This window comes from Chondrus crispus, genomic scaffold, assembly GCF_000350225.1.
Source record: "Chondrus crispus Stackhouse genomic scaffold, scaffold_8, whole genome shotgun sequence".
NCBI lineage: Eukaryota > Rhodophyta > Florideophyceae > Gigartinales > Gigartinaceae > Chondrus > Chondrus crispus.
The window spans coordinates 24,972-51,249 of record NW_005178810.1 but is presented as its reverse complement, the minus strand read 5'-3'; the positions used below and the strand labels follow the sequence as shown (position 1 = coordinate 51,249).

At 50.9% G+C, this 26,278-nt stretch overlaps 9 protein-coding genes; 5 read left to right on the top strand and 4 right to left on the bottom strand.

The window, feature by feature from the left end:
- Positions 1 to 433: 433 nt before the first annotated feature.
- On the bottom strand, positions 434 to 2,250 carry CHC_T00009300001 (SNF1-related serine threonine protein kinase catalytic subunit alpha KIN10). XM_005711817.1 is given in 2 exon segments: positions 434 to 699; positions 700 to 2,250. 1 exon segment carries the CDS (start codon positions 2,248 to 2,250, stop codon positions 700 to 702), a length of 1,551 nt encoding a protein of 516 aa, XP_005711874.1. The 3' UTR covers positions 434 to 699.
- Positions 2,251 to 3,236: 986 nt separating this feature from the next.
- Positions 3,237 to 3,683, bottom strand: CHC_T00009200001 (Histone H4). XM_005711816.1 is given in 2 exon segments: positions 3,237 to 3,371; positions 3,372 to 3,683. 1 exon segment carries the CDS (start codon positions 3,681 to 3,683, stop codon positions 3,372 to 3,374), a length of 312 nt encoding a protein of 103 aa, XP_005711873.1. The 3' UTR covers positions 3,237 to 3,371.
- Positions 3,684 to 4,265: 582 nt separating this feature from the next.
- CHC_T00008319001 (Histone H3) lies at positions 4,266 to 4,676 on the top strand. The gene has a single exon (XM_005711815.1). It carries the CDS (start codon positions 4,266 to 4,268, stop codon positions 4,674 to 4,676), a length of 411 nt encoding a protein of 136 aa, XP_005711872.1.
- A 160-nt stretch (positions 4,677 to 4,836) lies between these two features.
- Positions 4,837 to 6,177, bottom strand: CHC_T00007590001 (hypothetical protein). The gene has a single exon (XM_005711814.1). The coding sequence runs from the start codon at positions 6,175 to 6,177 to the stop codon at positions 4,837 to 4,839; it is 1,341 nt and encodes a 446-aa protein (XP_005711871.1).
- Positions 6,178 to 8,067: 1,890 nt separating this feature from the next.
- Positions 8,068 to 9,060, bottom strand: CHC_T00007589001 (hypothetical protein). Its single transcript, XM_005711813.1, has one exon. The coding sequence runs from the start codon at positions 9,058 to 9,060 to the stop codon at positions 8,068 to 8,070; it is 993 nt and encodes a 330-aa protein (XP_005711870.1).
- Positions 9,061 to 9,910: 850 nt separating this feature from the next.
- On the top strand, positions 9,911 to 15,736 carry CHC_T00010227001 (Cleavage and polyadenylation specificity factor, 160kDa variant). XM_005711812.1 is given in 2 exon segments: positions 9,911 to 15,607; positions 15,608 to 15,736. 1 exon segment carries the CDS (start codon positions 9,911 to 9,913, stop codon positions 15,605 to 15,607), a length of 5,697 nt encoding a protein of 1,898 aa, XP_005711869.1. The 3' UTR covers positions 15,608 to 15,736.
- Positions 15,628 to 16,307, top strand: CHC_T00007587001 (hypothetical protein). The gene is made up of 3 exons (XM_005711811.1): positions 15,628 to 15,687; positions 15,846 to 16,060; positions 16,148 to 16,307. Exons 1-3 carry the CDS (start codon positions 15,628 to 15,630, stop codon positions 16,305 to 16,307), a joined length of 435 nt encoding a protein of 144 aa, XP_005711868.1.
- Positions 16,308 to 25,580: 9,273 nt separating this feature from the next.
- On the top strand, positions 25,581 to 25,691 carry CHC_T00007586001 (hypothetical protein). Its single transcript, XM_005711810.1, has one exon. It carries the CDS (start codon positions 25,581 to 25,583, stop codon positions 25,689 to 25,691), a length of 111 nt encoding a protein of 36 aa, XP_005711867.1.
- Positions 25,692 to 25,864: 173 nt separating this feature from the next.
- Positions 25,865 to 25,990, top strand: CHC_T00007585001 (hypothetical protein). Its single transcript, XM_005711809.1, has one exon. The coding sequence runs from the start codon at positions 25,865 to 25,867 to the stop codon at positions 25,988 to 25,990; it is 126 nt and encodes a 41-aa protein (XP_005711866.1).
- The last annotated feature ends 288 nt before the right edge of the window (positions 25,991 to 26,278 follow it).

Below are 26,278 nucleotides of genomic sequence, written 5' to 3'. Positions count from 1 at the left end.
GTAGCACAATCGCGATCAAAGGCCATTGTTTTAATCTCCGAGCTCACTGACTTGAGTAAGCTCGGCTAGTAGTCCGGTGCCAAACGGGTTGCCAAAACCACCTGCGCCGCCACTCCTGGTCTTTGCGTAGATGTTTTTTTTTTTTTTTTTTTTGGCGGCGTGGCGGGGCATTGGTGCATCGCGATTTGCCCTTCGGTCCAGGCGTTGTCCATTCGTTGAATTGTCAGGTTGGCATGTACGTTGGCGAGGGGAAGGGCCGTCGTGAGTTCAGAGTCTGTGGGGGATGTTGGCGGCCGGAAGGTTTTAGCGCTTTGTACCAAAAGTAAAGTTGTGCTTTGTACAAAAAGTAAAGCGCTTTGCGCGGCACCATGATCGACAACCGAAAGCTGTCACCCTACAACGCAAATCTTGGGCATCAGCGAGGAACAATTGGCCAAGTGGTGCATGTGCCCAGACTCGGTTGTTGTTCTATTCCGTTTGCACCACCCGTTTGCACCACACGGGCAACTATCTAGCGCAGCGATCCTCTTGCGAGGACATTGCGGAGAGGGCGCGCGCGAATCTCCTGCTCTGCTTTTAATTTTTACTATGTGTCTGTGCAAATGAGACTACGAATCTCGCATCATCAGCGCTTGAGGCAGGAAACCAACAATTGTAAACATAGTCCACAATAGACCCCAAAACCCCAACCACACCAAACTAAACCCGCAGTTCCCGCATAAGCTCTGAACAAGCAACAAAGTAAGCAATAAGCTCGCCGTCCATGCGTTGGATATCCAACTGGTACCCCGACGATGACTTGAACAATTGTAGACACAGCCGTATCGGTCTGTCGAGCCCCGGCTTCTCCACAAGCGCCCGTATTTGAAAACTCTGGTTGGCGGGTGTCTTCCATCGCCAGCGCAATGCATGTAGCGCTCTATACACCTCCATCATGGCGTCGGCCGGGTTGCGCTGTGCACACCGGATCCCTACGTCCCATTCTCTTTCCCCGTATAATCGATCCCCTCCGGGTACAGGGCCGTTCCCTTGATGCACCAGTGGGGTTTGCAACGCCATCGCCGTCGGACTAGACGAGCCTTGAACGCCTGGATTATTTGCTTGATCCGTAATCATTGGGCTCGCAGGAACCTGATTTGAGCCTGTTCCGTTAGCGTGCATACTATTAGGTTGCCCGGTTGCAGCGTTGACTCCTGGGAACGGCGGCGCGACTATATTTGATGATGCGCTGGCCGCCAACGCTGCCAGAGCTGGATCAAGCGTTGTGTCGAGCTCATCTTGTGCATCCTTGATCAGATGATACGCCACGGTATAATGATTTCTTCTTCCCTTTCGAAGGGCACTCACAATCTTTTCCCTCGGAAAATGCGTCCTTCTGATCACCTCGGCAAGCACCTCATCATCCACATTCTCAAGGTGTGATCCGGGCCTTACGGGCACAGCTAAATACCTAGGCAGCTGCTCCAGGAACCAAGGATGTCGTCGGATATCTTCTATGGTGATGCGCTTGAGCGGATCAGTAACGAGCATTTTCGCGATGAGATCTTTGCTCGAATCAGACAAGTAACTGGGCAGAATGTACAGCCCCCCCTTGATTTTGCGGAACAAGTAGGGAATACTCTCGTCGTCAAACGGCAATGTCCCGCAGAGCAAGGCGTACACAATCACGCCACAGCTCCAAATATCAACCTCCGGCCCCGCATAAAGCTTCCCCGAAATAACCTCAGGCGCGGCGTAGTTAGGACTTCCACATGACGTTTTCAAAAACCACCCGTCGCGCATGCAATTGCTGAGACCGAAATCGGCAATCTTGACGTTAGAATGCTCGTCGAGGAGGAGATTCTCGGGCTTTAGATCGCGGTGAGCAATCATATGCTTGTGGCAATACTCGACTCCCGATATAATTTGCTGAAAAAATCGGCGCGCATCGGCCTCGGCTAGCCTCCCTCTCTCGACGATATAGTCAAACAACTCGCCACCCGACGAGTACTCTGTGACGACGAAGACGTCTGTGGAGGTTTCTATGACTTCATACAGCCGGATGATATGTGGGTGTAAACACATCTTGAGGATCTTGATCTCGCGCTTCAGCTTCTCCTCCATCTGCTGTGCACGGATCTTGTGGCGGTTGAGAATCTTGACGGCGACCTTCTTCCCCGTGGGCTCGTGCTCGGCCAGCTTGACCTTGCCGAAGCTGCCGACGCCCAGCGTCTTGCCGAGCCGGTAGTTGCCGATGCGAACGAGGGCCATGGCGGGGACTGTACGCGGGTGCGAAAAACGCGCTCGGAAGGGATGTGAAAGGGGGAGACAGGAGGGGTCGGAGTTGGGGCGAGAAGGCTAAGGAAGGATCTCGCGCGCGGCTGAAAAAGAGGGGTACAGGGGGGGGAAGGGGGATGGCGGAAGGTGCGGTTTGATGGGAGATAAGTCAAGACAAGAAAGGTGAGGTGCAGTGCTCGGACAAGCTCCCACGGAATGCCCAGGCAGACTCGGGGGACACATAGGGGTGAGGGTGTGGGGCTCTGCGATGCGTTCGGGATGTGTGGAGCGCAAGTTTTTTCCAAATTTCATTGTTGGGACATGCTGTCCTGTTCATGTGCGATGCACACGTGGACACGTGGACGAAGTGGAAACAAATCGTGAAACCGCGCCCGGATTGGTGCCGAGGAGATATTTCACTTCCTCACCACCGCCGCCCTGTATGAGGCTGTTCCGCCATGGTTAGCTTCCGTCCCACGACTCATACACGCTTCATACGCTCACCCTCATTGTTTCTCCGCCGACTTGTCCCACTTGGCATACCGTTTGTAAACTTTGCGCCGGGTGTTTAATACTGTAGTAGTAATCTCTAGCTAGTTCTTAGAAGAAGAACATCGCTCCGTCAGGTTCTACTACTGTGCACTTGCTTCCTGCAGCACTTTGCAATCTTGCACAATTCCAGTTTCAGGTTGGTACAGTGCGGCAACTTGTGCCAGCGACGCACTCGATGCAAATACAATCTCTCCAGGCCGTGGCACCAATAAAACGTCGGAATCGCTGAATAGCTCGAGGGCGCATCATTCCGTATGCGTGTCCAGCGCAGCATTTTCTAGCTTCATCCGGAAGCCAACGCACTAACTTCACAAAGTTCGCGTGAGCTTCACGTGAATACGAAAGCCAGCTACTTCACCCCGAGGGCGCTAGCAATTCTATCAGGCTAGTTCTGAGGCCTGCATGAATGAAAAAATGGCGATCATGTCTGTAGTAAAACAATAAACTCTTCTTTTTTTTTTCGTGCAGACAGTTATTCAACTATTGTAACAATCGACAAGCTAAACAACGTATCGTACAACCCCGCTATTATGTGCAAGCGGCTACTTCTTGCCGACACGACTCTAGTTACCGAACCCATAGAGCGTACGTCCCTGTCTCTTGAGGGCGTACACGACATCCATGGACACGACGGTCTTGCGGCGGGCATGCTCGGTGTACGTGACGGAGTCGCGAATGACAGACTCGAGGAAGACCTTGAGGACGTTGCGAGTCTCTTCGTAGATGAGGCCGGAGATACGCTTGACACCACCCCTGCGAGCTAGACGGCGGATGGCGGGCTTGGTGATTCCCTGGATGTTATCGCGCAAAACCTTGCGATGGCGCTTGGCGCCGCCCTTTCCGAGTCCCTTGCCTCCTTTGCCGCGGCCAGACATGATGAGTTGTAAGTGAGGGAGTAGTAACTGAGAGAGAATGTGTGCGTTGTGATGTGTGAAGAAGGTGAGTGTTGATGGCGGGACGGGGTAATTGTCGCGGGTGCAGGGGGGGTTTATATACGCCGCAGATGGGGACTTGCTGGCTGCCGCCCAGCCGCTACGAAGAACATGGCGAAGCAAAAGCGCGCGAGAATGACTTGGTTGAATCGCAGAAGCGGTGCTGATGCTAATGCGCGGGCTTTTCGAATTTCGAATTGCGACATAATTCCTGTTCTCCATTTCCCATTGGCTGCTTCACGAGTCCTTCTCTGCAATAATGCGTCCTTATTGGCTGATAGCCCTTGAAAGGGGTACACCCATCGCAAAACGCCCGGAATCCGCATTCCTTTCGCGCCACTTCCTCTCCCACCAACTTCACCCAAGCTTCGAACTATCATCGACCTGCCAGCACTGCCTTCCGGACTTTCCAAAGGCCTATATAAATCCCCCTCAGTGACCGACATCCCCCTTTCCCACACCGCTCACTCCCCGCTCTCTCTCACACTTCACTCCCGATTTTTCCGTCTTCCCCAAACACACGCAATGGCTCGTACCAAGCAAACCGCCCGTAAGTCCACCGGAGGCAAGGCCCCTCGCAAGCAGCTTGCCACCAAGGCTGCTCGCAAGTCCGCCCCCGCCTCAGGCGGTGTCAAGAAGCCTCATCGCTATCGCCCTGGAACTGTCGCCCTCCGTGAGATTCGCAAATTCCAGAAGTCTACTGAGCTCCTCATCCGCAAGCTTCCGTTCCAGCGCCTGGTTCGTGAGATTGCTCAGGATTTCAAGTCTGACCTCCGTTTCCAGAGCTCCGCCGTCCTCGCCCTCCAGGAGGCATCTGAGGCCTATCTTGTCGGTCTCTTTGAAGACACCAATCTGTGCGCCATCCACGCTAAGAGGGTGACTATCATGCCCAAGGACATCCAGCTGGCCCGCCGTATCCGCGGTGAACGCGCCTAAGCCTGTCTCTTTGGAAGTATGTGAGACCGAAACGGGTTTCTAAGCCCGAGAAAACCTCAACAAAGGTGTATTTTTACACCTTGACGTTTTGAAACTTTTCATGTTATCATCATCTAGTGTCTTGTTTTGTACAGCACATTGCCCGTTGAAAAAGGTTAGGTTAGAGGGCGAGTTTTAGCTTTTTTGCTGCGGGGGGGTTTTCCCCGTCTGACATGTCGAGGTTTCTATGTGCTACGTCCTTCGGCACTTGGAAGGTGACGCATACTTGCTGTTTCCGTGGTGCGACGTTCCTTATGTCCCGTATTTCAATGTCTTCATCACGCAACTGCATCTCTCCTTGGAGGTTGTCTCCGTACAACGCCTTCCTCACGCGATCTCTCGCACTGCTCAGGTTCTCAATACCTTTCACGAAACAATAGCAATGCACCACGGGCATGGGCAGGCCGTCCGCTTCGTCGTAAAGACCTCTAAATACATCAAGAAACTCTGGCGCTCCCGACGGAAAGTTCATCACTACCCTAGTCATCGCCACCTTGTCCCGCACAAGAGTACGCAAAAACTCCCTAGCACAACCGCACGACGCAATAAACTTGTCCCCTTCAACACCATTAATTTTCGCATTCTCTTTCAAGTACTTGACCGAGTCTGGATTCAAATCGTTTGCATACACTTTTTCACACCTCCTCCCCTTTGCGACTGGCACCGCAAACGGCCCAATGCCACAAAATGCGTCTACAAATACTTCCCCTTTTCCTGTCGCTGTCACGATCCTGTTATGTTCCGTCTCCAGCCTCGAGTTCCAATAGACCTTTTCAAAATTGAGCCTAAATCGACAACCGTTCTCCTTGACCTCCGTCTCCAGCATCGGCTCCCCCGCAATGACCTCCATCTTAAACGTCCTATACGGCCCCCCTGTGCTTTCCAACTTATTCACCACCGTCTTGACCCTCTTCCCTAGCTTGTCCAGCATCACAGCGCCGATCACCTTCTTATATTCCTCATGCTCCTCCCTCAAATTCACATGCACAATATGACCTACTGTCTCAAACGATGTCGGCACCGTCACCCCTTCCGGCAGCACATTGCGCAGCACCGCAGCCATACCCCACACTTCATACCCCAAAAGCACATCCCTCCTAATGACATCCCCCGCTCCCACGCCTCTGACAAACTCTGCGACCCTTCCTCCCACCTTCTCCCCAAGCGCGGTCTCCCGAATCCTCGTCGCGACAACCTCTGGTTCGACGCCCACGTATGCGGCGTCGGCGTTGCCGCGCGGGGGCGCGCGCAGTTCTGTGGCCGGGCTCTCCGCCAGGTAGCGCAGTAGCAGCACGACGAGGGCCGGCTCGGTCGCGTCCGCGCGAAGGACCGACGCGACGTGCGGCAGCGCCAGCACGTGTGGCCGCAGCGCCTTGTGTGCGTCGTTGCACAGCCGCGCCGGCACGCGCAGCGCGTGGAAGCGCAGCGTCTCGCGGAACGTCGACGGCGGCGGCAGAGACATCGCGGGGCGGCGGCGGCACAGGGCGCGGAGACGCGCGCGGTGTAGCAGGGAGACGACGGCGGCGAAGGCCATCGAGGAGAGGGAGGGGGCTCCTTGGAGCGATTGTGACAATGGGACAGGTACGCTGTACAGCACATGCTTTACTGTATGTGATGCGTGATTTGTCCATAGCCGTGTCAGATCTGATACACTCACTCGGTACACGTGTTTCGCTTAGGAGAGTACACTGTCTTGGCGCGAGCATATTGCTCATTTTATTGGTGCACTTGGCACAACGGTTCAGCCCAAAAGTACACACTGTAAGCACGGATCCCTTGGTACGTTTGAAGTTTGAACTTCAAACGTAACAAGGGATCCGTGCTTACACCTTCAAACTTTGAACCAGAAGCCCTCTGGAAACGACTTGAACGCCCACACCAAATTTTATTGGGAAATATCACGATTCGTTGGCGAACTCGTGCCATTTGGCTTTATCAGTAGGCTAATTTCGGAAAAGTAGCAGTTCAGTAGGAGAATAAGGGAAAAGTGGCAGTTCAGTGGGGGAAGCAGCCATTGCATGCGGAAATTACCCACCGTGACTCAAACAGTAGGGGAAAAGACCAAATGGTAGGGGAACTGCCTGGCTGTGACGAAATTTCTATTGCAATACCAAAGCCTTTGGCCTAATCATTTTATGAGCACTTTGACGGGCGTCGTTTGAAATGTCTAGACAATTGTGCACCGAAAGGTCTTTGCGCAATAGCTCGATATTTGTGGCTGAGCTCTACTGTAATTGAGTTTATTGAGAATTGTATTAAAATCACGGTGCATATCGCGTATGATAAAAAACTTTATTTACAACCAGGGAGAACCCGGCTGACGTCTTGTTACAACCTGCTGCGCCTCCCGCCGGTTCCCATCCAAACCGTCCCACAGCGTATGACGTCACTGTACGCAGTCCCTACCGAGCTGGCGCCCTTGTCCCCGCTGCTCGGCGCATTGCCGGGGCGGCGGAGATCGCGGACGCTGACAAGCTTCGTGCTCACGCTCGAACTATCCGCGCTGCACTGCATCTGGAGGACAACGCTGCCCTTCCGCCCCTTGATTGGAAATTCGTCCCTCTTGCATTTGACAGTCTTGGCGCCCCAAGCGCCCGCACCACATCCGTACTTGACTCTCTTGCTCGTCAGATCGCGACTCGCACTGGCACTTTATTTGGAACTGCCAAGTCCCGTCTCTCCCAGCGCCTTAGCTACACGATATGGTCCAGCGTAGCCTCGGCTACCATCGCCCGTATGCCTTATCACGGCTCGGCCCTATCATGTCCCACCCAAATGTGACTCTTAAACGCCCGTCCTGTGGTATAGCATCGGCTCCCCCTGAAAGTTAGGAAAAATAAAGTCTCCCACTTGGGGTGAGGTCCGATTAAAGGCGTCCAAACCATGCGGGTCCGTCAACGTTTGTTCTGTGGGGAGCGTGACACCAGAGCTTGACGGCCTCAGCTCTAGAGATTACCATTGCCGTCATGATCGAGATTCTGTCCACGCATTTGGCGCCAGAAAAGCGGAGCACGACGGGCATGTGCAAAGTAGTTCCGTTGCTTCGTGCCACTGGATTGGATGCTGTGGAGGTTGTATTGCAAATATCGCTCGTCCAAAATAAGTACGTTGATTCCGAGAAGACACCTCGGTTTGTTAAGATAACGGAGAGGGGCTACAAAGATTGCGAAATACCGTGAGTCTTCGGAAAGTGGAGCTAAGGATTTGGATGAAAATTAGATTATGATGGTATCCTAGAGGCCTCGAAACTCTATATTTGTCATTGCAGATACTGCAACATCCCCGAAACAAAACTTGACAACGAAACGGAGCTTCGATACGGTCTGCCATGGCTTCTTCAGAAAACATGAACTTATTCTTCGAGGAGAAGCCGCACCGTGTTGACGAGAGAACAGGCAATATCGAAAAGTTTTGAGGCCTCGTCCTGCCGGCGGTATTTGAGCACTTCTTCGTACAGATTTGCGGAGGGATCAATCTCAACTTCTACCTCAAAACTGTTCGTATTGTCTGCGGTAGCCTCGCCTTGCATCTCGACGCAAGTAATGTCAATGCTCAAATATTCATACTTGTACGAGATGCGATCTTTGATGCGACACCTTTGTGGTTTAGAATTGGGTGGAATGGAACAGTCTTGCTCGCGGCTGGCCGAGTAGCGAATATCGGCGTACTTGTTCGGACAAAGCACATTGAGATCCCCAAGGCGTTTTTTTGATTGTATTCGAATCGTTTCGTAGTGCTCTGACCCGTCGGCTGTATTCCTTCTCACCTTTGTCTCGCGAACCTTCCCTGGCCAGTACACGTCCATCTCCTGCGTGTGCAAATACTGCACGCGGCTACTCGATTGCTCCGTGGCCTCAACTCTGGCATTCAACTTGGAATTAAGCATTGCGAAAATGTCGTTCCCAACTTCACTTTTAAAGTATGTGTCCTTGTTCGCCTCATAGCTAATCGGGGTCTCGCAGAGCACGGGCACGCAGTTAATAACGCGAACGTGCGAAGACTTCTCGATGAGGGTGCCAAACTTGGCCTCAATCTCCACGTTGGCGGAATTGACATGCTCTAGTATAAAATTGACGACATATCTCACGCGGTCATCTACGAGCGGGGGAACCCCCATGACGGTCTTCGGCTCAGCGACAACGACCTTCTCGACAATCCGGATGACTTCGCGCGTCTGATTCTCCGTAATGCCGCCCTGTTGCGGGCGGCGGGCATCGTTTGTACTTTGGTGCTGTTCATTTCGGTGGCGCTTGCGGTGTGAACCGTCGACAGCTCCCCATTCGAGCTTGGTCAGCGGGATGCTGCAGATGGGAGGGCGCCGCACAGCGACCAGTTTGGCTTGCATCGTCGTCGCTTCATCTTCGTTTGAGGCCGCGACGTGGAACGGGTCGTAGGGCATGCCGCTCTCCCACGACAGGGTGCGGGTATAGAAGATGTCAGTGACAGAATGCCGAGAAGTATGAATAGACTTGATCCGCAAGAGAGTAGAAAAGCTCAAGTACAGAAAAGCTCAAGTACCGACGTTGAGGTTTGCGAAGCAAGTTGATGAGAGCAACGCGGTTGCGCAACAGGCCGAATTAGGATATCTGTGAGCAGAGCTGCGTGGCGACGTAGAGGCCAGCAACTCAGAAGACGGGTGATATCGATCTCACAATCTACATAGACCCGATTGTGTTTGCATCATAGGCACTCTCGTGGACGGGTGTCGCACACGTTGCGTTGGGGAAGTTGTCTTGGAGGAAATGTCCTCCCAAAACAGCCTACGAAAAAACACGCGCCTTTTGGAATTGTGTCTTTCGCTAATATTTTGGACCCTTCCGAGCGTGCCGGCGACCGCCAGTGTGCCTGCCCAACGATGCCTGCGGCACCCCTTGGCGGCTCAAACACGTCTCTGCCCCACGCTCCTCTACCCAAACGCGCTGACCCAACAATCGTCGCCAACCAACAACCGCATGTCTCTCTACCCGTGAACAGTCTTAGATGCCTGTGGAAACCTCAAAAGCCTGTGGAAACCTCAAAAGCCTGAGAGGCTTCAATTGCAAACGTCTCCCGCCCCGCCCCATACCCTCGCCCGCCCTCGGCTTTCTGCTCACTTTTCGTTTTCAGCCTGCGCCCCTTCATCAGCAAGCATTGCCTCATCGACGCGATCTATGACCATCTGATATTGATCCCCCTCGCACCGCCCGCACTTCCAGATGTTTGGTGTCGTCCGCGAGTTCCAGGCCCCTATGGGCGTCACGCACGCCGTACGGGGTCGATTCGGCCCTACATCCTCGTCGCTGGCTGTCGTCTTCGCCCGAAAGAATTCCCTTGACATATATGTTGTTCGCGCTAATGCCGAAATGGCCCGTCTTGAGCTACTCCAGAGTACCCCGTTGGGCGCAAACGTTTTCACCATGGCTGTATCGCGAAGGGGGACACAAGATCTTCTATGTATTGGATTTGATCGCATGCGCATCGCCCTCATGTCCTGGGATCACGATGTCAGGGGATGGGTCACCGATCAACTTCTCGATCTGGGTACATTATTAGGTTCCAAACTCTGCTCCCCGAGCTCCATTATGAGAAGCCTTGACCCAGAGGACTTTGGCAGGCCGCTCTTGCGAGGGACTGTTGGTGATTCTGGTGAGCCGCTCATACGCACAGACCCGTCTGGGCGGTGCATTGCCGTCTTGTCTAAGAATCAGAATGCCCTCTATATCGTCCCGCTGCGACCAGAGGATGATCAGACCAGAGCTGAAGAGCGCGTTGTCTCAAAGGCGGAGGTCTTTCTTATCGACATCCCCACCGAGTATGATGCCACAAACATAAAGGACTTTACCTTTCTGGAAGGCACCTTTGAGCCCAATATTCTCCTCCTGCATGAGCCGAAAAGAACATGGGCTGGCCGCGCCGCCGTGCAAAGGAATACCTGTCAGCTACTCAACCTTTCAGTGGATATTCGGTCAAAGAGACATACGAAGAGTTGGGCCATGGATACGCTAGCCTACGATTCCGCTAAAGTTGTCGCAGTTCCTGAGTCTGCGGGCGGGGGAGCGCTGCTCTTGTCTGCAAGTGTCATTCTTCAAGTTCGTCACGGGGCTTGCGTAGCTGGCCTTTCTCTCAACTGCTTTGGTGACGCCTACGCGACTGAAGTGAAGGGCAAGTATGATATGATTACCGCGTCGGACACGCTTGTCGAATGCGATGCCGCCCATTGTCGCTTCTTAGACTACGAAGAACGAGTGCCGGAATCGCCGGGCGAAAGCATTCAATGTATCGCCCTACTTTCATTAAAGGGTGGTGAGCTTTATTTTCTGAATGTTGCCGTGGGCTCCCGTAATACCATTTCTATGAAGCGGGCTGGAAGTACCGTTATGGCCTCCGAGGTTGTTCCTGTCAATGAGCGCTTTTTCGTGCTTGCGTCTCGCCTCAGCGATTCCCTTTTGGTTGAATATCAGAGATCCGCTGATAGTGCAGAGCAGACAGACGCGTCGTCGAAAACCAAGAATAAGGCATATAATGGTGATCCTTCGTCCTTATCCAAGTCGAAGACCAGTAAACGGAAGAGAAAGACTCGTTCAGCTGAGAACGAAGCCGAGTACGAGCTGATATATGGTGTCAAGCCTCCGCCGGAATCGTCCGAAGAAGACTCAGATGACGAGCACGGAAACAAGCAGTCTTCCCTCAAATTGGAAGAAAAAGATGAAGGAACCCGCGGTGTGTATGATGATGAAGATGAGTTGGGGTGGGTCTTCAACTCTGAGACAGATGGTGAACGCTCCCAAGGAAAAGCGAGCGGGGCGGGTAATTGGGCCCTCAAGGTTAAGGATACGCTTCCTTGTTTTGGTCCGGGTGCTGATTTAGCTATCGGAGCATCTCCGGAAGACTTAACAAAATTGGACATAGTCGTGGCAGGGGGCTTTGCAAAGAATGGATGCCTTGGCGTTGTCCATGAGTCTATTCGTCCAACGAGCAGGGCAGAATTTATTGTTCCAGGATGTAATGGAGTATGGACTTTGAGGGATCTTACCGTCGCGAAGAACGAGAAGGCTGAACGAGAGGAACGGAATGCTGCTACCTCTATTCGGAATGCCGCAAGAAGAGCCCGGAACACCAAGAAGCACGCTGCAAAAAAAAGATATATTGAACAAGCCATCGAAGAATTGAGGAAAGAACGGGTAGCGCAAAAGATAGCCGAAGCGAAAGCCGAAGAAGCGAAAGTAGAAAAGGCTAGAGCCGAGAAAGCCAAAGCCGAAAAGGGCGAAACCGAGAAAGCTGAAGCCGAAAAGGGCAAGAGTGAGCTTGAGAGTACGGTCAATGGAGCTACAGGTCAGGAGAATGGCAGCGTCGTCGAAACAAATTCGGAAGAGGCAGACGCAGGCAGCGACGGAAAACGCCCTCTAAAGGTGCGATTTGCAAAAGCAGAAGATACTGTACAAACTCCAGCTCCCGAGGCAGAAGCAAAAGGACTCGCTGCGCCGCCTCTAAAGAAGATGAAGAGCGAAAACGGGAACTCAGCATCTACAGTTAATCCAGAGCCATCGAAAGATACCGCACAAATTGAAATTAGCGAAGACGTCCGGTTGCAGATCGAGCAAGGAGCAGAAGCAGAGTTCCCTCCCGAGCCTGAGGATCCGTTAGAAGAGGCTATAGCGGAGGAAGGCGCTCTTCACTCATACATGTTGCTGAGCACTGAATCAGCTACGACTGTTTTGAAGACTGGCCTTGAGATTGAGGAACTGGTGAATGAGTCAGTGGATTTCGTGACCACCTCGAAAACGCTGGCCGCTGGCAATGTCTTGGAGAATCACGCTGTTGTGCAAGTTGTTACTTCTTATGTGAAGCTATTAAAGGAAGGGAAGATTCAGTGCGAATACAAACTGCCAGACGGGAAGGGCCTTATCAGAAGCGCACAAATCAGTGATCCACTGATTCTCCTTGAAACAAACCAGAATCATGTGGTAGTCTTAACGGCCAAGGCTGATCTTGTGATTGAAGGAGAGGATGATGCCCAAAAGCCATCAGCTACATCAGGTGGGGAAGAGCTTTTCGACGAGTACGGCATGGCTCTAGATGATCCGTCAGCGTCAGGACAAATTGATGTTGCATCTGCGAAGAAGAAAGAGGCCGCAGGCAAGCTGGACGCAAAGGCTTCGGATAGCAAAAGCCAAGAGGTAATTGGCTACAAGAACTTCAGTTTCGGTGTGGAGTTTTCCACTTTGGAGAGTCTTGAGGCAGTGGGATCCGTTTCTGCGTCGTTCCTGTATAAAGGACCTCTTGCCGACGAGGTTGCTAGCGATGGTATTCTCGTTCATGGTTCTGGTGGCCAAGCGACAAAGGTACCGACAGCCTTCCAAGCAGATAATGGAGAGCAGGAAACCGAAGAAGGGAAGAAAGAAAAACTTGTGGCCGAGGGTGCCAAGGATGAGGTGCAGGAGGATGACGACGACAGGCTGTTGTACGGCGATGATAGTCAAGACGAGGCCGATATAGAGCTCTATGGTACAACTGATCAGGACTCTAACACCAAGGATCTGGCCATGGGAACAAGTCGTGGTGGGATTCAATGGAGTGCAAACATGATCTCTGGAGCTGATGGAAAGGCAGAAAACGTGATCCACCAGGAAGGCGGCATCAACTCGAAGTCCGCTCCACCCGAAAAAGGTGTTGTAGCACTGCCAGATCCCTCACAAATCGACAAGGGACACAGTCATCTTCTCATAATTTGTCGTAGCGATGGAGCACTTGAAGTGCTGTCCCCTTCACTTCAATGGAAAACTGTACTTGAATGCCCATCATTCTTCGCAGCACCACCGCTTGTGAAAGACTCTCCAATATCAGCGGAAGACAAGGAAAAGGGTAACTACCTTTTTGCCTCAAAAGATCTTGTCATTAACAACATTGCCATGATGGAACTAAGTGGTTCCGCCCTTTTGCCTGGCCTCTCCAGTGCTGTCCTGATCGCAATATCTGCTACAGGAGCACCAATGGTGTATCGGTCGTACATGTGTTCCAAGTCAAGCACTACATCGCACGCAAAATCCCGCCTTTCAATGCATCGGATTGTCTACAGGGATAGGACTGCTCATATTGTAACGCAATCGGTAAGCTGTTGTCTCGGTAGCAAAGACAATGCCTCAGTCGAGAGCAAAACGTCGACCCCCAAGGCACCCATTGTGCACTTTCGCAATATTGCGGGAAGAGCTGGAGTTTTCGTCGGTGGGCCATGCCCTTTCTTCGTTTTCGCTGAGAGAGGTTACCCAAGAATGCATGCCTTAAGTCATACAAGCGTAACTGGCGCTGAAATTTCAATCGAGGAATATGAGACGGGTCACAAAGTGTGGGGCTTTACGGAGTTTCACAATGTGAAATGTCCGAGAGGGTTCATTTCGGTTGGGAATGATGGAGTGGTACGCATCGCGGAGCTGCTGCCACCAAGCGTCATGAACTTTGACGCGCCGACGCCGATGAGAAAGATTGCTCTCAGATGTACTCCTCACAAAGTTGCTTATCACAACGGCTCGAAGACGTATGGAGTGCTGGCGTCAATGCCCACACTAACCAAAAGAGAAGAGCGGCTCGCCCGGATACTGCAGTCGCTTGAGAAGCATGATAGACGACATTACCAACACACAGCTGCACAAGCTGAGGCAGAAACTGTGGATGAGCGAGCAAATCGAGTGCCACCACTATTCGAAGAGCTTCACGAATTGCGAGTGTACCGTCCTGACACATGGGAATTGATCAAGAGCCATAAACTGCAACAGGGAGAGGTAGGACTGGCGATTGCAAATATGAAGGTGGATGTTTATAAGCAAAGGACAGTGGCGTCCGGTGTCGATATTCCAAGTAGTAAGAAGGGGGACGATGGGAATGAGTCACAGTTTGCTGCATCTCAAAAGATGCGACCAAAAGACATGCTGGTCGTCGGGACAGGACATCTGAATGGGGAGGATGCAAGCAGTCGCGGGAGACTATTGTTGTTTGAAGTCTCACGACAAGACTTGCTGACGGATGAAGGTGGTGTGTTTACTGCGTTCCAGCTGCAATTGATTGCAGAGAAGGAATTGTTTTCACCAGTAACAGCAGTTGCGTCGATGGAAGGATATGTAATTGCCGGAGTGGGACCTCAAGTAAGCGTTTACAAACTGGTCGGGGACGAAATCATTCACTTGTCATTTGCGTTTGGGCAATTGTACTGCACAGCACTTGCATCTCTGAAGCAGTACGTGGTAGCTGCGGACATGTGCAAATCGGTATCATTCATGTATTTCCGGGATCGGAATAATTCTGTCAACTTTCTTGGGAAAGACTATGAGCACGTGACGTCATACGCAGCTGATTTTCTGATCGAAAACGAAAATGTGAGCATCATCGTGAGCGATGGAAACGCAAACGTGCAGCTGATGAATTATGCTCATGCATCTGTGCCAGAATCGCAGGGTGGAAAACGTTTACTTATTAACGGGGGCGTTCAGTTTGGGTCACGAATTAATAAGTTTGTGCGAACCAGAGCGCCGGATCGCAGGGCAGACCTAGAGACGGGGCGGGTGAAGAAAAAGTCTGGTCGGCACGTACTCTTGTTCTCGACACTAGACGGGGGCATTGGGGCGCTAGTGGCCGTGAACGAGGTTGAATTCCGCAACCTTAAACGGATACGAGACAAGCTAGTGGAGCATCCGGGGATCGTGCGACACACGGGTGCCAACCCACTGGAGCAAACGGCGTTCAGACCAGAAACGGCTTCGACGGTGGTTCTGCAGCAGCATTTGCTGGATAGTCGATCGATGTTCGACTTGTTTAGTTTATCGCTCATTGAAATGCGGATGATTGCGCGGCAGACGGAGACCGATTTAGGAGGGCTGGCTAAGACGCTCATGACAATGGATTCTGTGCTCTACAAGTTTTAGACGTAAGGGTGAGATAGAGTATGGTACAAGGCATTGAAGACAGAAGACGGAAAGCTTATGGTAAGGATTACACTAGCTATGTAATGCGTTTTGCACAGTTATAAAGAGCAGCTGAATTTAAAACGGCCATATTTCCTTGCCGCTACTCACGCCACGTCACCCCCTCTAACGCACCGATTACGTGGCCGCCGCTCCCCTTCTTCAATACGCCTTCTCACCCGGCTTGCTTCTACCATAGCATTACCCCCCATCCGCCCCCCCTCCCGTCCGCCACCCGACCCGACCCGATCCCACCTCACCCCACCTCACCCCACCTCACCCCACCTCCGCCTCCCTCTCTACACCCCCGTCTACTCACACACCCGCACCCACGATGGATGTCGACAGCGAAGTCACCAAGCTCGTGGAAGAAATCACCCGCCTCGGTGACAAAGGTCCTGACGGCAAAGTCTCGTACGTCCCCCCCGGAATCCACATTTGCAACACATATCACACCACCACGCCAATGCTAACCCGCCCCTCCCCGACGCGCCTGCGCAGCGTCAAGTTCGTCAAGCTGATCGACGACGACCGATGCGGCAACATTTTTGAGGCCATCATCGGCACGCTCAAGGCGGCGCGCCGCAGCAACGTGCTCACCTTCGAGGGCGAGTTCCTGCTCAAGGGCGTCCACGACGATGTCGACATCACCCTTCTCTGAGCCCCGCTTCGCCCCGGCGTGCGCCGAGACCTGGCAGCTACGCATTGGTCCGCACGCGCACACCTACACCCGATAGATTGCACGTAAACACGTAAACGGCTCGCGCTATAGATTGAGGGCTGTGATGAGGCCCCCCTCCTCTCCCGCACTCGGGTTTGGGCCTCATCAGAAGCGCACATGCGCGGCACGCGCGCAGCGGTTGGCAAACGCGCTCGCTGTGAAAATACTTTGAGAAAAATTGCAAATTTGCTGAAATTATATGAAAAAACTAGATACCGACAAACGGTACCTCTTTATTCTCCAAGTCTTCCGACGTGCGGAACTTGACTGTTAGAGATGCTGAATGTTTCTTCTTGGGCTCCCCTTCTCTTCCCCTACTGGGATTTGATGGGTGCCCTTTTATACTAACCCGAGAACAACTTAGGACTCCAAAAAACACCTCATGAGTACAGCATTGTCTTGCTCAAAAAGACGACGATGAAATCACTAAAAAGTCCATACGAACAAAAGAGAAACCATAAGGGTTATGAGGCCTTATGCGAAGCTGCCATAGAAAAGAAAACATAGAGATATAAGGTAACAATGATAAGGTGAGATGATAAATCAAAACATAGAAATCGCCCGCTCATCCACACTCCAGCGACTCAAGAAGACGAACGAGGTGTCGTCCTAATTATCCATTTCTGAACGGGATTTTTGTCCATGCCGGTGCGGAGAACTTCATCGAGAGCTTTGCAGAATTTCACCTTTGTTAACCCGTCAGCTGGGTTATGTTCCGTGAAAATTAGACAAACATTAGATATTTCATTGGCATTGTAGGCTTCACGTGCTGCGGAAATATCAATCATCAATCTCTTTTCGGACGTTGATGATGCTTTCGTCACCACATCAAACCTTTGCTTTGAGTCCGTGCGCATTTGAAGTGGTACACTTTTTCTATACATCCGCTGGAAGTCATGCCTGATCATGTAGGCTGAGTCAAATCCCTCCGTAAACGCATAAACTTCGCCACCAAGGATGGATCTCACTACGCTCTTGCATTTCTTGCTAGCAAAATCCAATAAGTGGCAATTGCTTTCTTTGTCGCAAAGAAGAGCCATGAATCCCAGTTGGGAAGTGAGGTCACCATTGGTCTCAAACGAAGCGTCACTGTAGACTCCGATGTGCAGACTATTCTCGTCCAGTCTGCCGTACTTGAGTCTGGGCCTAGGAGTTGACTTCAATCTCTTGATACTCTTCAAGAGCTTGACGTGAACTTTCCTTGCGGTACCTGACGGTTCTGGTACTACTTGAGCAGCACGGTTTACGCAACAACTGACATCTGGACGAGAGTGTGTTGCCCAGGCATTCTCAGCTCAAATTCTGCGGTATTGGTCGAATGTCGCATCTGTGGGAACAAAGCCAATGTTCTTTATGTAATCCTGCTGATCGACCTCAAACACACCTGTTTGAACTGTTTTAATCGTGCAACCTACGAAAACAAAGTTATCCCATGCCCTTTCACGTGACTTGAATTTCTGAAGTGTCGACTCGGTGAGATTTTGGAACTTGACGTTTCCGGCTAACAACATGTCATCCACATACACACTCATGCTCCCTTCAGTTTCGTCTGTCCTTGGTCCGTGCTCAGAGTTATCACGCAGGATGGTCATGTAGAGTGACGGGTCACCACATGTTGGAGTCATCTTTAAATCCTCTTTGACATGCCCTGTCAACAGTTGCTCCCCAATAATCTCCACTGTCACCATTTACGTACAGAGGCTTCGGCAAGTCCAGCACTTCATCGGCAGAGACCTTGAAGAATTCTAAGTCCTTTCTCTTTGGGGCGATGTATATCTTCCGAGTGAGGTCCTCGTCACTCTGGAGGTCTTGCTTTACATCGTGACTGAACACCCGATAGCCTTTAACTGCGGCGAATGACATAATGACTCTGATAGATCGCTGACGAATATTCGTAGTGTTATGCACAAGAAATTCTTTGTCTTTGTCAAGGTGACTTTGCGCGACATACCGAGCCTTGGGCGTCTCGTTGTGTGATCCAAACTCTTTCAAGGTCAACACAAAGCGACCACCAAGAATGTTCGCATCCTTAGGCAAATCTTTCCGGTTCACTACTGTCCATGAATTTTTCTTAACAGCCCTTCAACTTCCGCAAATTTTGCAGGTCGAAATGTCTCGGAGTCGCCGTCAGGGTCATTCGGAGTCAAAATCTTTGTTTGGTGCCCTCCCACTTCCGGGGTGAAGAATTCCCAGCTGTTGATCGGTTCATCGACTACTGATTTTAAAGAACCAACATCCTTGCGGAGCGCCGTAATCAACTCGTCAAGAGCCTTCGAATGCCCTTCATTAGTTTCCTTAACGTCTACTCCTGCAACAGCTCTGTCCTCGGCCCTTTTAACGTCATCTTTGATGTAACGCTTCACTTTGTCGACCGAAAATTTGACTAACCGTCCGTCGATGTCAACAAAAACATGCTTTCCCAATAAGTATAGGATACAGCGCTTCCCATTTTCCGACTGGTGACTCCCTATGAACAAGAACTTCGGATGCGATTGCAACGTCAGAAGATGTGGCTGCTGGTGCGTTGGACTTCAATGCTGTAGAAAGACGGCGCCGAGATATGGCTTTCGCCATTTCATCACAAGCACTCATCATTGCCTCCATGCGTTCTTTTTGCTGCAGCAAATCAATCGGAACGAGAAGTGCTCTGGGAAGGATACCAAACACGAGCAAGGTTGGAACTAACCCATTTGGTCCTGCTGTATCATTTACAGCCTTTACCGCAAGCTGCAAAGTGTAGTCTTCATTGAGATGGGGAAAGTCCGTTTGGACTTTGTTGAATATCAGTCGTAGGTATGAGTGATATCTTTCCCCTTCACCAACGGCATTATGTCCTTCAACTCCAGAAAGTGTCAGATCTATTCCAGCAAGATGGCAAAGTCCTTCCCACCGTCGAGACTTGAATTGAGGACCTTGGTCCGCGTGTATGTGCTCTGGGTGTCCTACGTAAGGCAATGATGACATTGTCTGGTAGGCCTTCCATGCCGTATCGACCGTCTGATCGGGCAGGAATGAAGCAGCATTGAACTTAGTCTCCCTTTCCATGCAATGTAATACTGCCTTCCCCTTTTAAGAGAATTATATCCACGCACAAGATGCGGTTGAAAACAATGTCGTCCTTTGGAAGCGAGACTCTGAAGCGACTTGGGGCTCGACTTAGCCGTTGACACACATCACAGCTGCGTGAAATTTCTTCCAACTTGTGCATGTCTTGAGGTGTACAGTTTGTTGGATCTGCGCGCCTGAGGACAGCATACAATCTTTCAGCCTTTGGATGAAAGAAATTCTGGTGCATCTTTCGCAGACCTGTAGTGTTGTACGGGAGTTCTACGGGCCATTCCAGGCAAATATGACCACCTTTTCTGGTGAGCAGTAGTTCCCATCCGCATTTTTCAGACAGAAGCATGTTGCAACATCTCAACATCTCAGTTGATGTTGCTCGCATGCGAGCAACATCAACTGAGATGCCATACTGCGCCAGAAATTCCAGACCCAAAAGTAGAGGCACATCGATGTCGACAACTTCAACTTTAGCAAGAATGAAGTGGTAGTTGTCAGTAGGGACCCGTAATTTAGGCGTGCCAAGGCCTTTGGACGTCGTTCCCCGAACTTGTATACACGGGGGTGAGTCTCTGCATCGAGTTTAAAAGGGAGCCTCATAATATCACAGTAGGCTACTGCTTGCCGCTTTCCAATGACTGAACGTTGCGCGCCTGTATCTATACAAGCCCCAGGAAAGTCGATCGGAATCCTTTCGCTGCTCATCCCGATAACCACCTCCTCATCTTCGAAAACGGTGAACATTTCCTCACCAGCACAGCTCGCCTCATCCTCGCTGGATTCGGCGTCTTCCTGTGCGATAATTCCAATGTTACTGTGGTTAATATCGATCTCTACGTGAGCGAGGAGGGTCTCGAAAATATCTTTGTCGGACCGGAGATCGACATCTTGGGTTCATTCTCGTTGGACGAATTGGTTTGGGATCCAAGATCAATTTGATAACAAATCTCAGCCAGGACGCGATGGGCATTGTAAGGATTTGTTCTCTTCTTCTTTGCGTAGTAAACAAGCCTGTTGGCGGCTGCTTTCTTCACATTGAGAGGCTTTGGGCATTTGGTGAGGACGTGACCCCTATCATCACAGTTAAAACATCCTGCCACGGATAGCGGATCGAATGTCTTGGGAACATGAGAGCTCTTTGTAAGGTTGACGGTTTGTCTTTCGCGGTTGTTGACGGTAGATGGAGGACGGGCATATCTACCTTGCCCGGTGTAGAGGATACCTTGGATGTCTTCGTCGTTGCTTCCGCGGCGGGTGGAGATTTTATCACGTAGCTGTGCAATTTCAGCTTCTTTTTCCAACTGCAGAGCGTTCGCAAGTTCCCTATAAAGTTCCTCAAATGACATATTATTCGTGGCAATGCGGGTAGGGAGATCCTTGGACCATTCGAAACCGACAACGGCTTGGTGCAGAATCTCAATTTTCTGAGCCTCGCCTCGGTGAGAGGCTGGAGCTTGGGGAGCAAGTTTGTTGATGACATTGTGGAGTTTCGCTAGTGCGTCCGACATTTCAATACCTTCATTGACAAAATTAGACATTCTCAAGGTGTTAAGGTAGTTCTTCACCTTTGTTTGTCGCACTGTGGAGTTGTACTCCCTCTCAATTATATCCACCGCCTGGTTGAAACTTGTGGCGTAGTTGTCTACTTTGTCCAACTAAAATCTTTTAGCATCACCCCAAAGAAAGTTGTGCATGTATTGCAGCTTCTAGGATACAGAAAGATTGCAATCTCGAGCGATTTGCTTATAATCGTCGACATACTCCATCCAAACCTTCGCCAATTGCGCCACTGCATTTTCTCCCGGTATCTATCAGGCGCATGGCTAGGCTATGGGCTACCTTGTCAGGAGCTACCCGTTGCGACATGAGCAGCGCTTGTCGGCACAGGAACAGGCTGCAGGAACAGGTTGCGATGTTTGAGAAGCGGTGTTAACCTCGCGGCTGCGGCGACCAGACGCTATGCTATGTTGAATGATATCGACAGCCGCCTGTTTATCTTCCTGCTCTTCATATAGAGTATGAGCCAGCGTCATCATTATACGACGTGACGAGTGTTGCGTCATGCTGGCGCCACGAGAGTCGAGGAAGTTGCGCAGCTCCGAATACAGTGAAGGTAGACTTCGAAGTTCTTGGCAAAAGAGTTCCCCAGATGGAAACATATCCGCGACAGAGCGAGTGAGAGCTTGACCTTCTTCTCCGACGTCTTGCACATGACGAATGGAAGTGATAAAACCCTTTTTGAATATCATTCAGTCCGTTAAACGTGTCTGTAGTATAACCCCCCCTGAGGCTTTTTTAGTTAGATTAGATCAACAACGGGATCCCATACTGTAGAGCTCGACGCTCTACAGCACAACCGCGCGTGTCCACGTGTACACCACGGGGACAAGGGACACGCGCATACACGTGCATACGTGTACCACGCGAGAACGAAGCGCGCAGGCACCACGAGTAATACGCGTACTGTCAGCCTCGACATTGCTGACAGTATTACAGTGCAGGCCGACCTGCACTACAGTAGCCCACTACAGTACCTCGGTACTGTAGTGTTATGATAGATTGTTTGGTATATAGGGAGCGAACCGACGGAGCCAGGAGGAGGACAAGCACGGACTTGTCGTCAACCGACCGCCAAGGTCAGTCCACCCAGCTTATTCTAACCACGGGCCTTCGCCTTCGCGCGCGTTAGGAGGCAGGAAGCGGGTAGGGGACACACGCGTGCGCGAGCGAGCCTAGATCCGCCTCCGCCCTTCAGCGCTGGTACGTTACCCAGCGCTGCTCCGGGGCGTCGAGGCGTAGATTGGCCCGCGCGTACGCCCGTTCCCGACCGTCCCGCTCTACCACACCGCTAACAGGGTCCGCTTCCCTGCCTCGTTAGCTGGTGCTTCATCCGTCTTCCCGTTCGAACGGGGTCTACGTCGGACTGCGCATACACCCTCGGTCGTCTGGGGGTGTTTATGCTACAGTGTCCTGAGAGATCGAGGTCATGAACATTGTTGCAGTCGTACTCGGAGAACCATCCGATTCCTCGTTGGTCGCAGTCGGCGGCATTGTGATTTCCTTCTGCACTCCTATTCAGCTCGGGTCCCCTACCCTTGAAGGTTCTTGTCAGGGTCCAACCCTCGGTGCCTGCAGCCCTTGCAGGTAGGGAAGGTCCGACCTTCGGCGCCCGGAGCTCGTCCGGGTCGAGAAACGACTTCTGCGGTCTACCTACTCCTGCGTTCAAAGAGTAGGCGCGACGATCCCTACGAGAAGTCCACAGCAGCCAGTGCACGGGCTCTTTGTCTGTCTATTCTCTTGCGGGAAACTTGTGCGACAGCTCAGGCACGAACAACAACGCCTGCCCACCCAGCAGCACGACACCCCGTAAGATCACTCGCCCGGAAATCACCAGGTCGTCAAGACCAACACCGTTATCCGCCCCGAAGGACCGGTGGGGCTCCAGCGGCAAAGGTCACGTTGGTTCAAGTCGCCAGGCTAACGTCCCCAGACAGAGCTGGATCAACCGATTTCGGGCAAAGCAAAACGTTACTTGATCGTGGAAGAGCAAACCGATTCGAAAGGCGCTATAACGAACGTGAAGAGCAGCGATCGAAAGGCACAGCAAAGGTAGTGACGAAGAAACAGCGCTCGACGGTGGCTGCGCAAAGAGAGGTGCTCGCACAGCACTGTAATGATGGTGAGGTAGAAGCAGCCGTGCTCAGTAGCGGCGATAAGAGCGGTGCTAGGAAAGCACGGTGAAGATGAGCAGACAGAGCAGCGAGGCGCAGTAGCGGCGCATAGAGCGGTGCTTGGGAACCACAGCAAAGGTGCTGCGGAAAATTGACCAAATGTCCTCTGAGACACAATTGCAAAGAATGCACAACGTTCCCAGTTGCGAAAACAGCCTGAATTTGGCCTTTTGATTTGTACCGGTTCGAAATGGATACTGCTTAGTGGCTAGACGAAATAAAGCTGATTGTTTTTCCAAAGATTTCGAAATTCATGAATGTGAGAATACTTTGAGAAAATTGCAAATTCGCTGAAATTATATGAAAAAACTAGATACCGACAAACGGTACCTCTTTATTCTCCAAGTCTTCCGACGTGCGGAACTTGACTGTTAGAGATGCTAAATGTTTCTTCTTGGGCTCCCCTTCTCTTCCCCTACTGGGATTTGATGGGTGCCCTTTTATACTAACCCGAGAACAACTTAGGACTCCAAAAAACACATCGTGAGTACAGCATGGTCTGGCTCAAAAAGACGACGATGAAATCACTAAAAAGTCCATACGAACAAAAGAGAAACCATAAGGGTTATGAGGCCTTATGCGAAGCTGCCATAGAAAAGAAAACATAGAGATATAAGGTAACAATGATAAGGTGAGATGATAAATCAAAACATAGAAATCGACCGCTCATCCGCACTCGCTACCCTGCGCTCTGCACATCTCCACTCCTTTCAGAACATGCGGCAGGGAGCCGGGCACTACCCCTCCACGGGGGGATAGTTTGAAACATGCGCTAGTATGATACATTCGGGATCGTGACAGCAGACTGTGGTCAAAGGCTACGAATTTCTCTCCGTAGACCAAAACAATGCTTTCAGTAATGTATCGCACGTCAGCAACCACCAAAGACCACCTTACCCGTAGCAAACCAACAGTAGCGTCTTCCCGCCAAATAAAATGGCGCCCTTTTCAAGCTACTTGGACACATGAACTAATGTAATATCCCTCGCCTCGAGATGCCCGGAGGATTTCCAACTGCTACGATGGACCTCGTACCATCGTAACTTACTGACTGTGAGCTGTAGCATAAACCCCCGATCGCGTTGGGGGTTTAGCTGTGGTTCTTTGAAGACCTGTGAACGCGAGAACGGACAAAAACACACACACCAGAAAAGAACGCGAGCCGTGGTAGCGTGGTAGAGCAGTGGGGAGCGGACGCGAACACAGTACGCGATAGAGCGGTTCGACGCGCTCGACGCCCCGGAGCAGCGCTAGTTAGCGTTCTAGCACCGACGGGCGGAGGCGGATCCAGCTCGCGCGCGTACGTTCGCGACCGCTACCAGCGTTGGTTTCTAGTTAACGCGCTCGCGTTAAGAGAACGCGTTTAGAATAAGCGAACGGGGTTAGCCCTTCGGCGGAGGATCTGATACCAAGCCCGTGCTTGTCCTTCCCCTCCCTCCGCCGCCGGTCGCCCTGTCATTTAATATACAAGTAAATAATCTATCATAACATACTACAGTATCTGGGTAGCGCCTTACACGGTAAGCTCGCGCGCCTTACTCCGGATCCTCACGCTGCGCACGTGCACAGCGAGCAGCAAGCGCGTACTTACAGGCCCGGGTGTGCGCGCTGTAATGCATTTTGCGGGAGTACAGTAGTCACCCCGCGCGTTCAAATAACGTCCTCGCGATTATGCTACATGAGCCTCTCTTTGATTCTACACCACCCTATGACAAATTTGTCAATGCAGAAACAGACTCGCCAAGCGCAAGGGCGCACGGTTCGTGATGAAACAAGCCGCAAATCTCGAGAAAGAGCTCTGCAGCTCCTCAAGCAAGGCCACCAAGTGCGGACTGTATCTGCCACAGGTGACCTATATATTGGCACAGTCATGAGAATAAAGAAGGCTCTCACCGACAAGAACAACGCGTATTTGGAAAGACTTCTTAACCCCGCAAGCAATCGTGTAGTTCGAAAGAGTGTCATTACACCGGGAGAAGATGCTCTTATAAAGGAACGCATGACATTTATTGCTTCTAAGGGGTTTGCTATGGATTTACCAACGCTTCGTAGCGTGATGCCATCCATTGCGACAGACGGACGAAAAAAGATTTAAAAGCGGTGTTCCTTCTGCTGCAGTAATAAGATCTTTCCGTGATAGAAATAGGTTTATGCTCAATATAAATTGATCAAACCTTGATTAATCAATAAAATTGGTTTTTCATTAAAGGAAAATTTACAATCTAAAATAGATAGACTTGAATTGGACGGTTTATACGAATGTATTTTATGTGCTTGTTGGTTTTTCTGCAAGCTGCCCAAGTTATTGGTGGAATCAAGACAAGTACTTAGGCCCTGCTATATTATTACAAGCCTATAGGTGAATTGTTGATTCTCGAGATAATTCTACTGGAAAAGTTGATTAAATTTTTTAAGTAATAAAATGCGACTATCTAGATGTCATACAATAATGAACTGTAGTAAGACATGTCCTAAATCCTTAAATCCGGGTAAAGCTATTGCTTCGATCAAATATAGAATCATAGATAATTAAGGCGAAGAATGGGATTCGAACCCACGTCCTTCAGATTCACAATCTGATGCTCAAACCCACCGCGCTCGCTTCGCCTTAACGCGGAAATAACTCAACTGGTAGAGTATAATCTTGCCAAGATTAAAGTTGAGGGTTCGAATCCCTTTTTCCGCTAAACATAAAAAAACAATAAAATGAACATAGATATCTTCTTGTTTTACTTATTTTCGATATTTGCTTTAATGTCTTCATTGATGGTTATTGGTTTAACAAATGCTGTTCATTCCGTACGTTTGTTTATTTTTCACCAAATGTTCTAGGACATCCTGATAACTATATTGAAGCTAATCCAATGGTTACACCTGCTCCTATTGTTCCTGAATGATACTTTTTGCCTTTTTATGCGATATTGAGAAGTATTCCACAAAAATTAGGTGGCGATACTGCAATGATTTCTGCAATTGCAATCCTTGCATTTTTACCATGAATTCATAGTACAGAAATTAGAAGCTCCCATTTTAGACCTTTATACAGATTATTTTATTGAGTTATGATAAGTGTAGTACAACGGCGCGAAGGCAATCGCACCACCGCTGCCGCCCCGGGAT

Excerpts from the sequence above, each read along its gene's own strand:
- CHC_T00007585001 (XM_005711809.1), top strand. The coding sequence starts at position 25,865 with ATGAACATAGATATCTTCTTGTTTTACTTATTTTCGATATTTGCTTTA.
- CHC_T00008319001 (XM_005711815.1), top strand. The coding sequence starts at position 4,266 with ATGGCTCGTACCAAGCAAACCGCCCGTAAGTCCACCGGAGGCAAGGCC.
- CHC_T00007589001 (XM_005711813.1), bottom strand. The coding sequence starts at position 9,060 with ATGCAAGCCAAACTGGTCGCTGTGCGGCGCCCTCCCATCTGCAGCATC.
- CHC_T00009200001 (XM_005711816.1), bottom strand. The coding sequence starts at position 3,683 with ATGTCTGGCCGCGGCAAAGGAGGCAAGGGACTCGGAAAGGGCGGCGCC.
- CHC_T00007587001 (XM_005711811.1), top strand. The coding sequence starts at position 15,628 with ATGGTACAAGGCATTGAAGACAGAAGACGGAAAGCTTATGGTAAGGAT. Across the intron at positions 15,688-15,845 it reads GTAAGGATTACACTAGCTAT|CATTACCCCCCATCCGCCCC; the intron begins GTAATGCGTTTT and ends CTTCTACCATAG. Across the intron at positions 16,061-16,147 it reads GGTCCTGACGGCAAAGTCTC|CGTCAAGTTCGTCAAGCTGA; the intron begins GTACGTCCCCCC and ends GCGCCTGCGCAG.
- CHC_T00007590001 (XM_005711814.1), bottom strand. The coding sequence starts at position 6,177 with ATGTCTCTGCCGCCGCCGTCGACGTTCCGCGAGACGCTGCGCTTCCAC.
- CHC_T00007586001 (XM_005711810.1), top strand. The coding sequence starts at position 25,581 with ATGCGACTATCTAGATGTCATACAATAATGAACTGTAGTAAGACATGT.
- CHC_T00009300001 (XM_005711817.1), bottom strand. The coding sequence starts at position 2,250 with ATGGCCCTCGTTCGCATCGGCAACTACCGGCTCGGCAAGACGCTGGGC.
- CHC_T00010227001 (XM_005711812.1), top strand. The coding sequence starts at position 9,911 with ATGTTTGGTGTCGTCCGCGAGTTCCAGGCCCCTATGGGCGTCACGCAC.